Below are 14,590 nucleotides of genomic sequence, written 5' to 3' on the forward strand. Positions count from 1 at the left end.
AATATTTTTCAAGCGTATACTACTGATCAATGGTAACGTTTGAATGCCCCATGTGGCTTGACAAACAATATTTCAACATCCTCAGCGGATATCCGACTCACAATTTCAAAAAACGTTTTGAAAAAGCAGGAGAAAGCATTTGTTCAACTGCTTTTTGCTTTGAGAATTTTGCTTTGTGAATATATTGATTATTTTCATTTAAACCGGGTTCAACAGTGACTAATGATATTTCGTTTCGTTGTGACATGTTTGTTTGAGAGTTTAAAAGTCGTTGCGTTTCCTTTTACTTAAATTTGAATATGGGAAATTTATTCATGTGTTGTGTGTTGTAATCATATGTGCCAAAATATTTACTTAAGTCAAAACGCACGTTTTTCTCTCGTACGAGTGCTCAAAAATAAAACAAGGATTCTTTTATTATTTAAAAGCGGTGGAAACGAGAACAATCTTAATTGCTTTAAACATCGGAATTACTGAACGTTAAATTCAAATCGTTGGAACGTGAGAACAACAGGGAATGCTAAATAACTACGGCGACAATATTCACTTAAAGTCATATGATTGTATCAGTGTACACTTAATTACACACGCTGTGTTTTACGATGACTCAAAAATATATGAATGATAACGCATCGACCAAACTATCGTTTGCTTGAAGTGACTTTTTGGCATTCAATAAAATAGCCGAGCGTTGGTCGTGTGGGTTCAGTATAAACATCGTAAGTATTGAATACGGCTTATACGGTTTGTCGTAGCGTGCTACCAACTTCTCTCTGTAAGATTCGCTTCATAAAGAACGCGTCATTTGAAAAGCTTCGTTCTGGCATCATCTTCGCTGCCATTTTTTAACGGTTGAAGCGTTATTAATACACTAACGGTTTTGATGAGAAAGTCATGGAGAAAGAGGATTATCGGGACATTCTTGAATCCAAACGCTTAGAAATAATACAACATTTACAAATTGATCGAAACTTTGTTTTTGACTATCTTCGTCATAAAGAAGTCCTTGACGGAGAAGATTGTGAATTGATTCTCAGTGAAAAGACGACCTCTTCAAAAATCGGTAAATTTATCGATGTTTTATCGAGGAAAGGGCCAATGGCTTATCAGCACTTACTGGAGTCTCTACAACTGGAGCATCCTGTTTTGTACGAGAAATTGACTGGGAATCAGGCAGATGCGAGTAAGAATTAGACTTAATTTTTCATTTTGGTACTATTTTGGCACCGAAATAGGCAGGATAGTAAAGTTTCAGAACTTGATCTCTCTTGATTACTGTGTAGGGGCTGATCTATACAATCTCTGTGGTCACAATACAGCAAGTTATAGAATATGGCATTGTCTGAGGGTTTTTAGATATGTTTAAATGATATATTGACAAGTTTGTTTTAAACATGCAACGTTATCTGCAATTTTTGCTTGAAAGAAATAAAGGAACTTGCCCTCCTTAACTTTATTATGAGAGGAGTTTCTAAGGAACGTTCTATGAAACAAAGAGCTTTTTTCATATTACTATTACGTGTTTGTTCCAGCAGTTAGTGACTGAGGGCCCATATTATTCAATAATTTCACTAACTTTTACATCGTTTTAGCCTTTACTTTCGTTCTCTCTGCTTTAATAGTAATTTAATAGTAGCATTGATTGATCTATGCGATAGCCAATTATCGTTACTTAAATTATTATTGATAATTAACAGTATAGTCAATTTCTTTAATAATTAGCACTTGTCTACCGTAGTTATACACGAGAAAGCCTAGTCACTGAATTTTTATACGACATTTTTCTCGTTTCATAGCAACCAGTCCAATCTTAACGAAACTCAAGAAATCTTTCATTGGTGATGGAGGTAAATTTTTGCGTGTGAGCTGAAAGCTTTTCTTTCAGACTTTCCTTGATTCATGAATGCAAAATTTGCATGTGATTGTTGCGCTAGCTGGCTGGTCGTACGTCAAAGTCAAAACGTGTAAGGCCTTTTATTCAAAAATTATCATTTGTATGCGATATTTTGTAAGCTAAAAGAAAAGGTTCTGTTCGTAATGATGTACGTTATGTATGAAAATTACAATTTTTAGACAAAGAAAACAAAAGATTATATATATTTTTAATTAAGTGACGTTCACACTAAACAATGTTCAAGCAACCGGCTCTTAACACAACTGGAATGTTATCTTTAGATAAACAAGGCTGTGCTTGCGTGAAGCCAAACACGCGTGTTTGGGGATAAGGTCACGCATTTTAGCTAACAAACTGTCATAAAATGAACTTTTATTGAGCCGTGCGTGGAGAGATTGGGACTAGTTAAATTGGTGATTTCAACAATTTTTGGTTGTAGTTTTTTCTTTTAACGCCTACTAAACGCCCACCTTATTGCTGGTGTTAAATGTTTCAAATTTAATAAAGTGTCGCAAGAACAAAATAGTTGAGCTCTTTCATTACATTAAAAACCGCACGAAATGAGTCACGTTTGGAAAGTAAAGTTCGCAGTAATAAATTTAGCAGCAAAAACTTGGAGCGTGCAGTGCTTATAAGGTCTCAAAAATCTGGATTAAAGTTCGATGATTCCACACAATTTCTTTGTCCATTGTCAGGTACTGCAGGTACGGCGTGAAGGGGCGTGTTTACTAACTTGTCCTTGGAGTCGTCGTGTTCGGCCTTTGCTGACGTCAACGACATTCGTGATGTACTACGATTTAGACACTGCTCAGTGATAAAAATAGTGATTTAGGTTTTTACAACACCATTAAAAATTCCACGTTTACTTGATTAAGAGCCGCGATGTTTTTTAAATTTACAAAGCTAACATGCGGTGCTCACTTGGGGGCGGCATTTCTTTTTATATCGCGCTGATTTGGGAGCGGTGTTCATTAATCGAATTTGTATGTAGGGTTGATGAAGTTCGTACTTGTGAATTTTACCGTTAAGAAGTTTTAAATGTTTTTGATTTTAAAAGTGTCCAGTTGCTGATAGAAATTTTTGTGAGTTTCTAAAATATCAATGTCGCCGTCATCTTCATCTTCTGAGTTCGACTTCAGCCACCGCATCGCAACTGTTAATGACTTACTTCATCGAGAGTGGAAAAAGTAAATTTGTGCGATTTTTTTTTTATTTGACTTCTTCGAATCTGAAGATGACTTGTTTAAACCGCATGGCATTATAAGCTAATTGCAGTGTTATACAGCTGGGAGGGTTGTAATATTTTCAAAGTCACAGTGAGGGCTCACTCCGGGAGGGTGGGGCAGCAAATGCAGCAATTACGCAATCATTATGGTCTTAGATCCTGACTTGGCAATTTGATTGAATGAAGAATGAAGTTCGCTAAAATGTGTTGAACTTTCGAATGAAATTTGAAACATTCATGCAAAAGTCGTGTGAATATGACTGCAAAGAACAAGAATTTGACTTGGAAATTTTTCAAAATTTAATATTACAACTGCAACAGTTTCTATAATGTAATGTAACGTAACGCAACAACGTTATTTTACGAGGGAAACACTACTAACGTAGTTTTTACTAGCAAACCTGCCTCTCTCGTTGTGTAAGACTTCACTGTTTTCGGTTGACATTGTTTTGTGTCTTGTAGGACCGCTGGTCAATAGTGAACTTGAAATTCTTACCCGACATTTGGAGCGAACGTATGGAGACTTGCACGAGATGTCGAGGAGATTCGAGCAAGTCGTTCAACGCAAGAAGGATATTGAAGAAAAGCTCGAGACGACTACGACAGACCTTGAAAGACAAAAAGAAACTGTGGATTTATTAAAGAGAAAGGTTTTTAGATGAATACGTTGATTTTAGGACAAGACACCTAGTAAAATTAGTGCAAGAAAAGTTTTTTTATCGGTCAAATATTTACGAATGAGATAAAAAAGATTCGGAGCAGTTGAAGAGCTTTTAAAACGGGCTAATTGCAAATTTACCTCTATTTCTTCAATGTACTTGATCGCAAGTGCAAAGATATCGCTTGTTTTGATATTTGGTAAAATATAGAAAGTAACTTCTAGGAGACACCTTTTAATGAAACGTTATTTCAACATTTTAGCAGAAAAGCTCAAATGTAATTGAAAGTCAAAGCAAAACTAAACTTGAAGAGTTGTGTTTTTGCCATGTGAAACTAACACTTACTCAAGCCTGATTTTAGGGTCGGCTGACAGGCAAATAATTAGCGTAAAGTAGGCTGGTCATTTTCCATCATTTAACATTTTCCCTTTCCATAACTACAAAAGTCAAAAGCTGATGAAATTTTCTATATACACCGCATGAAAAGTAAATCATCTTAAAAATCATCGCATGCTCATTTTTAGATAAACAAACAAAAGGTCAACACTTTACCTGGAAAGTCAAACGATTGGTCGCAGTTCTCGCAGTTTGTTGAGAGCATGCGCAAAGAAATATCCGACCGCGACATTTACATCATCGCCTTGCAAACAAATCTCATGAGTTCAAGGGAAGAAGTCACAGCGTTAAATAAGAAAAATGAAAATTTACTTGCGAAGAATGACGAACTTCATAAAATGGTTGAAGAGGTCAGAATTTGAGATAGTTTATTAATATATTTTGTTAAAATGCTTTACTGGTATATTTTACTGATATTATAAAACTGCCGTCGAAAGATACGTTGAATGTTCGTAAAACCCGTTTTTCCACAATGTTATATTGTTTTCTTTATTGATACGTTTAGCAACCAATCACAATGTCGGGAAATGCACTCATTGTGATGCGAAATTTTTTATTATCTTAAATAAAAGATCTCGTAAACTTTAATGAACTTTCCTTTTGATATCAATGTTTGCTTGCCTAGTTTTGTGTTTTTATCGAAGTTTTTGTGATATGCAGAGTATTTTCAGCATTTTCTGATTAACATATCAGTTATTTGCATTTATGTCAGCCAAAAGTAAACGAATTTGCTTTATGTTAGGTGCGTTATCAGTTAGCTTGGCATTAAAATAAATTTGATAAAACCCAAGCAGATTTGTAGTGCATCAACGAAATAAAACATGATCTTAACATAGTATAAATTAGAAAACGACAGAATATAAATTGTTCAATTTACCTATCACTAAAACTATAATAATTTCTGAAGCAATCACGTAATAAAGGATTTGGAAAAGAAAGCCCATTGCAGTTTTAGGAAAAGAAAGCCCATTGCAGTTTTAGGAGATCTTTTATTCAAGACGATTAAAAATTTTGTGTCATAAGCACTTGATCAACGAGATTTGATTTTTGCTTTTCTCCCCACGATGAAAAGTGTTCATATTCCTTATCGCGTGGGAGGAGAGAGAGAGAGGAAAGAGTTAGCTTCTAACTTTATAAATTAAAAGCAGCGAAACGCGTGCGGTGATTGGTCTAGAGCCATGTTTGCATTAGCCTGTGCAAAACACATCTGAACTCAACCAATCAAATCAATCAAAACAATCAATCAGTCAAAGAGAATATGCAAATCTATCATGAATACATTTTAGAGGAAAAATTGAAATGCTTGTCTTTTTCGCATTATTGTTATTTTATAAAAGAAATAAAAGATGTTTTTCGTGTTTGCGCTGGCTTATGCAAACCTCGGAGACGTTTTTGAGAACTCTCGAGCATGTGCAACCCTCGACCTTCGGTCTTGAACTCTGCTCTCGGGTTCTCCCAAAGGTCTCCTCGGTTTGCATAAGCCTGTGCAAACACAGTAAACATCTTTTTAATTATCATGCATAGGCCTTTTAAAAAGCTAAACGCCGAAAAAAGAGTGATATTTTTCGTACTTATTTATAGTGTTTTGCATGCCATCCAAACAACCATAAAGTAGTTATTTCATCGAATAACTTGGCAGTTTTGCGAGTTAATCCTTTTAATTTTCATTGATAACGAAGCTAAATACGTGTTATTTTGCAATAGTAATTTCACAGAAATTGTCATTTTTACTTTTTTTTTCTTTCCTCCTTCAGATGAACGAGAGTTATCAACGCAAGAAATGCGAGTCGATGCGTTTGAGCGAACGTGTCGAGCGACAAGGAAATGAAATCAAGAATGCTGAATTAACGACGAGAAAATACCGCGAATGTCAATTTCACAACATGAGGCTTCGCGAAGAAAAGACCATTTACAGGAAGAATTGGACGAACTTAAAAAATGGACCGAAGCATTAAAGGTAGAAAATAATGACTGATGAATTTCAGTGGCTGTCCTTCTTTGTATAAGAAAAGTTATCTAATGTTGTGATCGCGTTTGTTCCTAAATTTAGTGTCTTCATCAGGAGTGATCTTATGTTGAAACTTAAGTTCTTATATACTCTAGTCTAGTGTCTTTATCAGTAGTGATCTGATGTTAAATCTTAAGTTCTTATATAATCCAGTCTAGTGTCTTCATCAGGAGTGATCTGATGTTGAAACTTTAGTTTTTATATACTCTAGTCTAGTGTCTTTATCAGTAGTGATCTGATGTTGAAACTTAAGTTCTTATATACTCTAGTCTAGTGTCTTTATCAGTAGTGATCTGATGTTAAATCTTAAGTTCTTATATAATCCAGTCTAGTGTCTTCATCTGGAGTGATCTGATGTTGAAACTTGAGTTCTTGTTTACTCCAACCTAGTGTCTTCATCAGGAGTGATCTGATGTTGAAATTTTAGTACTTATATACTCCAGTCTAATGTCTTCCTCAGTAGTGATCTGATGTTGAAATTTTAGTTCTTATATACTCCAGTCTAATGTCTTCATCAGTGGTGATCGGATGTTGAAATTTTAGTACTTATATACTCCAGTCTAATGTCTTCATCTGGAGTGATCTTATGTCATATAAACTCTCTTTTCCTATTCAGTATGTCATATAATGTTTTAGACGCGATTGTTTTTTGTATTCTACAATATTTTTAGACGCGATATGATATCGTTGAGAACGAGAAAAAAGAAGACACTGAGTGACCACACAGACATAATGGCCGACTATGGAACTTTGCAAGAGGAACTTATGAAATGTCGAGAAGAAATGAACGAAGTAAGTCACTTTCGTTTTATTTCCTCTTAATTATTGTATGTTTCATCTAAGATTTTTTCGCACAGGTACAGTTGAATGCCGCTGATCTTAAAGATCGCGTGCGCCATTTGGAGCAAGACAGACAAACTCTTAAAAGGCAGCGAGACGGTGCGTTCACTGCGAGACGCGAAGCAATACTGGACCGCGATAAAGCTTTCTTAGAACGCGATCAAGCTTTCAGGAAATGTAATGAAATAAAAGAGAGACAAGATGCTGCAATCGAAGAAAAGATTTTACAATTAAAGGTATGCCTTTTCATGCTTGCTTGCTTTGTGGTGTTTAATTCTACTTGAAATTTTCCATGCGAGAAATCTAAATCGACGTGAAGGAAGTAAATTTGTTGCCTGTTATTCTATGTCCCCCTCCCCGAATGACAATATAGAATTTTGGACTGATCATACAGAGGGTGCATATTAGGGGATTGGGACGGGGGTAACACCCTTAGCTTTGTAAACATGTATAAAAAGTCTTTCTATAAACTGATAGCGGACGACAAAAGTTGTTGCGGTAAAAACTGTGGGCTTTTCCGTCAAGTAAAGACTTTCCTGTAAAAAATAGGCTCCAGCCCATTTTTAGATACTCAAGATTAGATGGATACTAGTAGTTACTCAAGATTAGATGGATACTAGTAGATACTCAAGATTTTTGCGATGCACCCCCAATCACATCGCGGCAAATTAAAAACACTTTTTCACTTTTTATAATCACGGCAATAATATAGTTGCATAACCAGGACAAGCAGACAATTTCAAATAATACAAAATAAAGCAAATTCCGAAGAGGGTTTTTGAACCATAAGTCTGATGATGTCTTTGGAATAAAGACGAAATATTACACATTATTTTGTTTCAAACTCTTGTAATATCTTGAATATCAAGAAAACGAGATGTCCCTCTTCGGAATTTGCTTTATTTTATATAGTTGCATGAATTTGATCGCGCAACTCGCGACCATATTATAATTTTAACGGATTCAATTGTTCTCCAACCAAGAATTTTGATGAAATTGTGGCCAGATGTGACGTCATGGAGGAAGAGATAAACCACGTTAAAATGAAGTATCGACAAACTTTGCGACAACTTCATGAAATGAAAGGAAAGTACGGGATCGAAGAGGATCAACTGAATGAAATCAGCAGAGACAAAGTGAGTGAAATGTGCTCTTGCTTGACGTTAGTTGATCCTTAAACGTTATTTTAAATGTTTTTTTTTCAACGAAGGAACAAAGTGTGATATCCCAATGTGAAATAAACATCACGAATGATTTAAAAAAGGAAGCACAGGGTAATTTACCCGTCGAAAGCGGAAACACCAAACGATCTTCATCTAATACCATAGTTGAAAGCATCAAACGTCGCGTGACGTCACCGTCTACTCTCTTTGGTAATCCTGACCCACCAAATTTTCCCACATCCCCTGTTTACATGGGTAGTTCCCTACCCCGTACCGAGCATATGGTCTACCCTTTTCTCCACTCGCACCGCTCCCCCACAAGCCCTCTAAGGGACGCAACTTCAAAAGAGGGAGGACTGGATCGTAAAGGTTTAACGCGCATGCCCATTAAGATGAAACAAAACGGTCGTGACGACACCGTATCCAGATGGTCAAGTAATGAAAGTTTAGGTCAATCTTCAACTTTGACCGAAGAACACACTGAAGAAGCGACCTTTACCACGAGCTCCGCTACGATTATGCATAACGGGGAACATGAAAGGGTACAAAGAGTAAATGGGGATGAAAATGGTGAGGCCGATGGGCGTATTATTAATGGTCACACAGACAACAATAAAGTTATACGTTATCTATAGTGTTACATCAATCATTTTATTCTTTTTAACAATTATTTCATATTTATTTCAATGTACGCATTTTTCATATCAACATGTAAATGTTTGCGAACGTGTTTCACGCTTTTAAAAGAAACGTTGAAAGCGTTTTCTTTGCATCACCAACACTAAAACAGTTTTCAACGAACACGTTTTGCATTTCAGAGTCCGATGTATTTCTCAAGCAACTCTCAAGAAAAACTGCAACTTCCATTGATGGCGGCTTTCTTGCAAAAACTTCATGTAGTAATTTGCGTTGACGCATTCCCGAGCCACGCAGCACACCCGCGAGAAGCGTGTGGTAAAATAAAGAGATCTTAACGACAGAAAACAAGAGTATATACAATATACAGTCCCTTTTAAATACAATTAATATTTCTCATTAGATACATTATTAGCCATAAGTAAACAAACTTAATTATTTCAAAAATCGAAAACAACAATCACTAGAAATGTACTTGCGTTACCTCGTGACTGGTCGTAGAGGATCGGAGTATGCCGTCATAAAACTCAAGCGCCTCTTGCCAGAGTTGCTTTTGAAGCAACATCTCAAGGGCATCTTGCGTTGCGCCAAGTTGACGAAAAATGTCCGCTTGTATCACGATTTGATTTTTGCCACAATCTTCGCTCCAAATATTGGGTAGAAAATCCGCGAAGAAGTCACGAACGCATTCCTAGAAATAAGTAAATTATCGTAAATGTAAAGAAAGCGTCGTATGCGATTTTTAAATCGGTTCCAAAAGGATGGTCGTCAGTTAGTTAAAACGTACTGGAGAACTGGCGACTACAGTAGGAAATAAGCGGAAGGTATAAGAAAGGTTTCGTTTTATTTGATAATTGTGCGTTATATCAAGGAAGGTTTCGTTTTATTTGACAATTGTGCGTTTTATCAACGAAGGTTTCGTTTTATTTGATAATTGTGCGTTATATCAAGGAAGGTTTCGTTTTATTTGATAATTGTGCGTTTTATCAAGAAAGGTTTCGCAACTGAGTGAAAATGTAGGCATACATCATTTAATTTTGAAAACAAGAAATCTCAGGTCATTTTTCCTTCAGAGATTTCAAAGAGAAGAATCTTTCTAAATACTCTATCCCTTATATCTAAGAATTTAAATATTCTTTGATATTGGAGTGGGCAGTCAGGAAATATGCTAAACTCCATGACAGGGCTGAGGATTGGTACTATCATGTAAGTGCTAGCAAACGTTGGCACGAGTTGTTGTAAGTTTTCACTTTATAATAGTGCTGTGCACTTAAGGTCAGAGTTAGGGGGGAACTGCGGCGTTTTTTGCCTTCCGGAGCCGGAGTTTGTTCATCTCCGGCAAAACCCAGGCAGCAGTTATTTGTGCTGCAAAATACTGTCAGACTTCGGTAAACGTGTCTGATCAAAACATTTTTGTATCAACGAACGATAACTATCGGCTAAAATGGAAAAACTTGCATGAAAATAATCGTTTTATGCATGGCTCAACACTGCGTTGACACATGTTGACTTCTGTTTGAACAGGAGCTAAAAAAACTGGAGATTGCACAGCCCTCTTTTATAACTTACATTTGAAACAGTAACGGTTCAGCGTTAGTCAAAATAAACTATAGCTCCTTAATTTTATATTCAAGTACTTTCAGAAAAACACTATTGGTTTTGAATTTCTAAAGAATATAAAAATTTCACCAATGGATATACTTCAAAGGGCCGTAGAAATGTAAATATATGCCAAAATGTGCTGCTGTAATTTCTTTTGACTAACCCTAGATCCGCCACTGTGTTGAAATAAAGGAAAAAGTTTATAAAGACTCAAAACTTCGTGCAGATCATAGAAACACAAACAATTGATAGCTAATGTCGAGGTGATGGTTTAACCTTCATTTCCTGTTGCGTAGTCTGATCCTTATTAGCTCCTTCGTTGATATATTGTCTTGACAGGTCGAGTACATCATACAACCGCAAAGGTTGATAACGATGAAGAAGTTGGAAAAAGATTCCTAATAATATCGCATTTTCTTCGTTTTGTCGACGCTTCCACTTTCGGTCTCTCAGCTCCGTCCTGGAAATGAAAGACGGAAAACTGAATGTAAAAGACGCAAACATTTGTACGAGACAGAGAAAGAGAGTGAGAGACTTAGCGTGTGCCACGGTCCCTTGTTTGTCAAATTCTGTTAATCTAACGTTATGATTGTAAATACTTTTTAGAAGTGTGCTCCATTTAATACAAATCAAAATTTTTCTGTTTAATTGCTTGGTATAATAGTATTTCGTTGGGACGCGTTGTAACCAAGGCTAGATAAGGTGACCAGCCCTCGAGTAAAGCAACCGATGAGTGCGTTAAAGTTAGTTCAGAGAAGCAAGCAATGATGGAATCCAAGTAGACAAATGGAGGTGTATGGCAAAGGCACGATTCTTCATTGTCTATTTAATGGCGCTACAACTTAATTAAACAAACAATACTATTTACATATATTTTTAAAAATGAGGAAATTTAAATCTTGACTAACCGAGCAACACTCTCACCTTAATAGATCAGTAATATTGTCTGAGAACAACGGTCCGTCCTCCAAACCCAGATTATCTTCGCTCACTTCATAAAACACTTTAACTAAGAGCTCGGGATGTTGAAGATTTAGTAGTTCAATTTCCTGTAGCGCCATCGAATCATCGGTTTCTGAAAGAACGTTTTAACTGACGAATTAAATATCTCTGCAATGTTTTTATTGTAGACCTTCCCCAACGATCTTAGATCACCCATAGAAACTATTGTCTGTTCTAACCAACGCTCTTGCAATGTTTTTAAAAATGTCAAAACGTTCGAAGTCGGAGTGTAAATCGTCTCTAGTGTTGTTGAAGATGATTTTGATCAACCTCGTCCAGAAATTCCCTCATCTCATTCCTACATTTATCTCTAAGCTCTAAATCCTCTTCAAAAAAACTCCACATTAACGACGAGCTCCCTAAAACATCTTTAGCCAACGACTGTAACAGCTCTAATACAATTTTAGGGACTTTTGAATCAATTTGTCTCGATTGCATAACATATTGAAAAAGAAGGGAAAGTGACGAGGATTTGAGACCGTAGAAAGATAGCCAGTTAACGACGTCAATTAAATCAATGTTAGCATCGGTAGTTCCGTTAACAAACGCGACCGCAGTATTGGCATCGTTCTTTCCTTCAAGATCGTTCTTTCGTTCAAGAAAACTGTGTCTTTTTTTGGTTAAATCTTGCCTTTTGCTCGGAAAATGTTCTGCTGTCCTTCGTGAATCAACGGCTCTCGTATTCAACTGCTTTTCATCCTCATACCGTAATATCAGGTTATTTTCTGAACGTTTTGCTTGTTCAATTATATCTTTAAAAGACAAACAGGTTAACAACCAAATACCGCGTGAAGACCAAAACGTGTTCAAGCCATCATCCGCACTACAAGACAAGACAGTGCGTTCATGAGCAACACCATCGAACTCGCGCATGGTTTGTAAAAGTTTACCGCTTGTAACATCGTAGATATGTAAACAAGATTGCCTGTCGATCAATCCAAATAGTAAACCATTTGCAAACACGCTGATGTGTTTAGAATTTTCCTTGATACACACTGGTAAATATCTTAGACGACTCATACATTCTAGCTTTATTAAAGTGGCACAGTAAGAAAGACGAAATACACAATCGGACTTGCTCAACATAAGCAATTCTTTTGATGTTGGATGAACAGTCAAGGCAATGTCGCTTGTTGTTCCTTCGTCGTAATCTTCAATCCAAGCCCCTACCAAAGCTGCGGAAATATCACGAAAATCTGACAAATTTAAAACAGATTCTTGAACTTTGCCCTCCTTGATCGTTGCAGCCTTGAAAAGCAAAAAATACAGTTCATAAAGATGCAGGAAGTCATTTGCTCAAGCTAAACTTATTTCGATTGAATACCTGGATATTTTCACATTCATCACACCAAAATATAAGAATGTTTTCCAAGTAAACCATACATGGCTGAATGCAAACACCACCATCAAAGGCAAAGATATTAACTGAAACACAATTGTGTAATATTGCTTGGGTTGCACCAGTCTCAATTGTGAGTTTGCCTTCATTGTACTTCATGTAGATATTTCGACAACACACACAATATGAATCAACAGCATGCCCTCTTTTTTCACACCAAAACAGAATGGTCGTTGCTTCATGCCATTTTACAGTCATTACTTCAGAATTCTTTGCATTGCTAAGTTGGATGGTTTTATGTTTGAACCACGTCAAGGATGGTTGAAGAAATTCCCAGAAACCTGTAACTCCATTCTTATATACAATGAGCAGTAATGAAGGCTGATTTTTCAGGCATACTATATCAACAACTGAATCGGCATTTCTCTCCAAAATACAATCTAGGTAATTTTAGGGTACATCAGTTAGTGAAGAAGGGTAATGCAAGGTTAGCAGGGTACATCTATTAAGAAGGGAAATGCAAGGTTAGTAGGGTACATCAGTTGAGAAGGGTAATGCAAGGTTAGTAGGGTACATCAGTTGAGAAGGGTAATGCAAGGTTAGCAGGGTACATCAGTTGAGAAGGGTAATATGCAAGGTTAGCAGGGTACATCAGTTGAGAAGGGTAATATGCAAGGTTAGTAGGGTACATCAGTTGAGAAGGGTAATGCAAGGTTAGCAGGGTACATCAGTTGAGAAGGGTAATATGCAAGGTTAGCAGGGTACATCAGTTGAGAAGAGTAATGCAAGGTTAGCAGGGTACATCAGTTAAGAAGGGTAATGCAAGGTTAGTAGGGTACATCAGTTAAGAAGGATAATGCAAGGTTAGTAGGGTACATCAGTTGAGAAGGGCAATGCAAGGTTAGTAGGGTACATCAGTTGAGAAGGATAATGCAAGGTTAGTAGGGTACATCAATAAGTGCAAAATTTACAGTATAAGGTCCATGCAGGGTTCGCAATGAGCAGGAACTAACAAACTCATGACCACAATTTATGATATTACTTGTTCTATCTGTCAAGATTTCATCAAATATTTTTAATTTCGTCATTAAAATTAAAGTGAAGCACGGTCATCATCACATGCATTATAGTATCATTTGTAAGTATTGATAATTGTGGTATTTTAACATGTTCCTATTATCCCCCATTTGCCCCTCCTAGCCACACATTGGTGCCAGGTCCGGGTTTGATAGTCACATGACATAATGCACGTTGGCCAACGGACCAAGGCAAATACGAATGGCTTCTATATGGCCTGAATATACAACGTGAATTATAAGTCGTTCCCAAAAAACAAATAACGTTCGCACAATAATTCAACAACTGAAAGCAAGTTTCCAATAACAGAAAAATTGCTCAATCAATCTTGAATCACGAACAATATAAACTTCTATCGAAATAAAACAAAGAAAAATGGATATGAATACATTAAGAAATGCGTTTCTAGGGAGAATTATAAAATTATTCAAAGACCAACCGTCTACGCTCGTAGTTACGGGGCGATACCATTTTGTTTGAGGTACAAGATAAAACGTGTATAGACATTTGTCTTCTTTCACAGTCAAAAATACATGATTGACAAGCACCCAAACTTTAGAAATCTTTGCTCTGTCTATAAATTCAGAAAGGACTTCTTTTCCACGGAACCGCGATCCCGTATCACACAATGATACAAGTGAGAACATTTCCTCAATGGAAAATTGTGCGTCGAGGTGGAGAACCGTATGAATTGTTTGTATTTAACATTGCGCAATCTCTCAGGTTCGGTATTCCGATTATATGACGAC

General features: G+C 36.5%; 3 protein-coding genes across 3 annotated transcripts; 2 read left to right on the top strand and 1 right to left on the bottom strand.

The window, feature by feature from the left end:
- Positions 1-169: 169 nt before the first annotated feature.
- Positions 170-2,083, top strand: LOC124449627 (caspase recruitment domain-containing protein 9-like). The gene is made up of 2 exons (XM_047000568.1): positions 170-1,183; positions 1,797-2,083. The coding sequence occupies exons 1-2, from the start codon at positions 895-897 to the stop codon at positions 1,868-1,870; spliced, it is 363 nt and encodes a 120-aa protein (XP_046856524.1). The 5' UTR covers positions 170-894; the 3' UTR covers positions 1,871-2,083.
- A 4,831-nt stretch (positions 2,084-6,914) lies between these two features.
- LOC124449625 (putative uncharacterized protein MYH16) lies at positions 6,915-9,281 on the top strand. The gene is made up of 5 exons (XM_047000566.1): positions 6,915-6,974; positions 7,040-7,258; positions 8,006-8,158; positions 8,233-8,755; positions 9,004-9,281. Exons 1-5 carry the CDS (start codon positions 6,915-6,917, stop codon positions 9,096-9,098), a joined length of 1,050 nt encoding a protein of 349 aa, XP_046856522.1. The 3' UTR covers positions 9,099-9,281.
- On the bottom strand, positions 8,816-14,513 carry LOC124449624. Its single transcript, XM_047000565.1, has 6 exons — positions 14,281-14,513; positions 12,750-13,204; positions 11,348-12,673; positions 10,700-10,883; positions 9,306-9,512; positions 8,816-9,154 (listed from the first exon to the last, which is right to left on the bottom strand). Exons 1-3 carry the CDS (start codon positions 14,486-14,488, stop codon positions 11,666-11,668), a joined length of 1,671 nt encoding a protein of 556 aa, XP_046856521.1. The 5' UTR covers positions 14,489-14,513; the 3' UTR covers positions 8,816-9,154; positions 9,306-9,512; positions 10,700-10,883; positions 11,348-11,665.
- Positions 14,514-14,590: the final 77 nt, after the last annotated feature.

The sequence above is a fragment of the Xenia sp. Carnegie-2017 genome, unplaced genomic scaffold, assembly GCF_021976095.1.
Source record: "Xenia sp. Carnegie-2017 unplaced genomic scaffold, XeniaSp_v1 HiC_scaffold_23, whole genome shotgun sequence".
NCBI classification, from domain to species: domain Eukaryota; kingdom Metazoa; phylum Cnidaria; class Anthozoa; order Malacalcyonacea; family Xeniidae; genus Xenia; species Xenia sp. Carnegie-2017.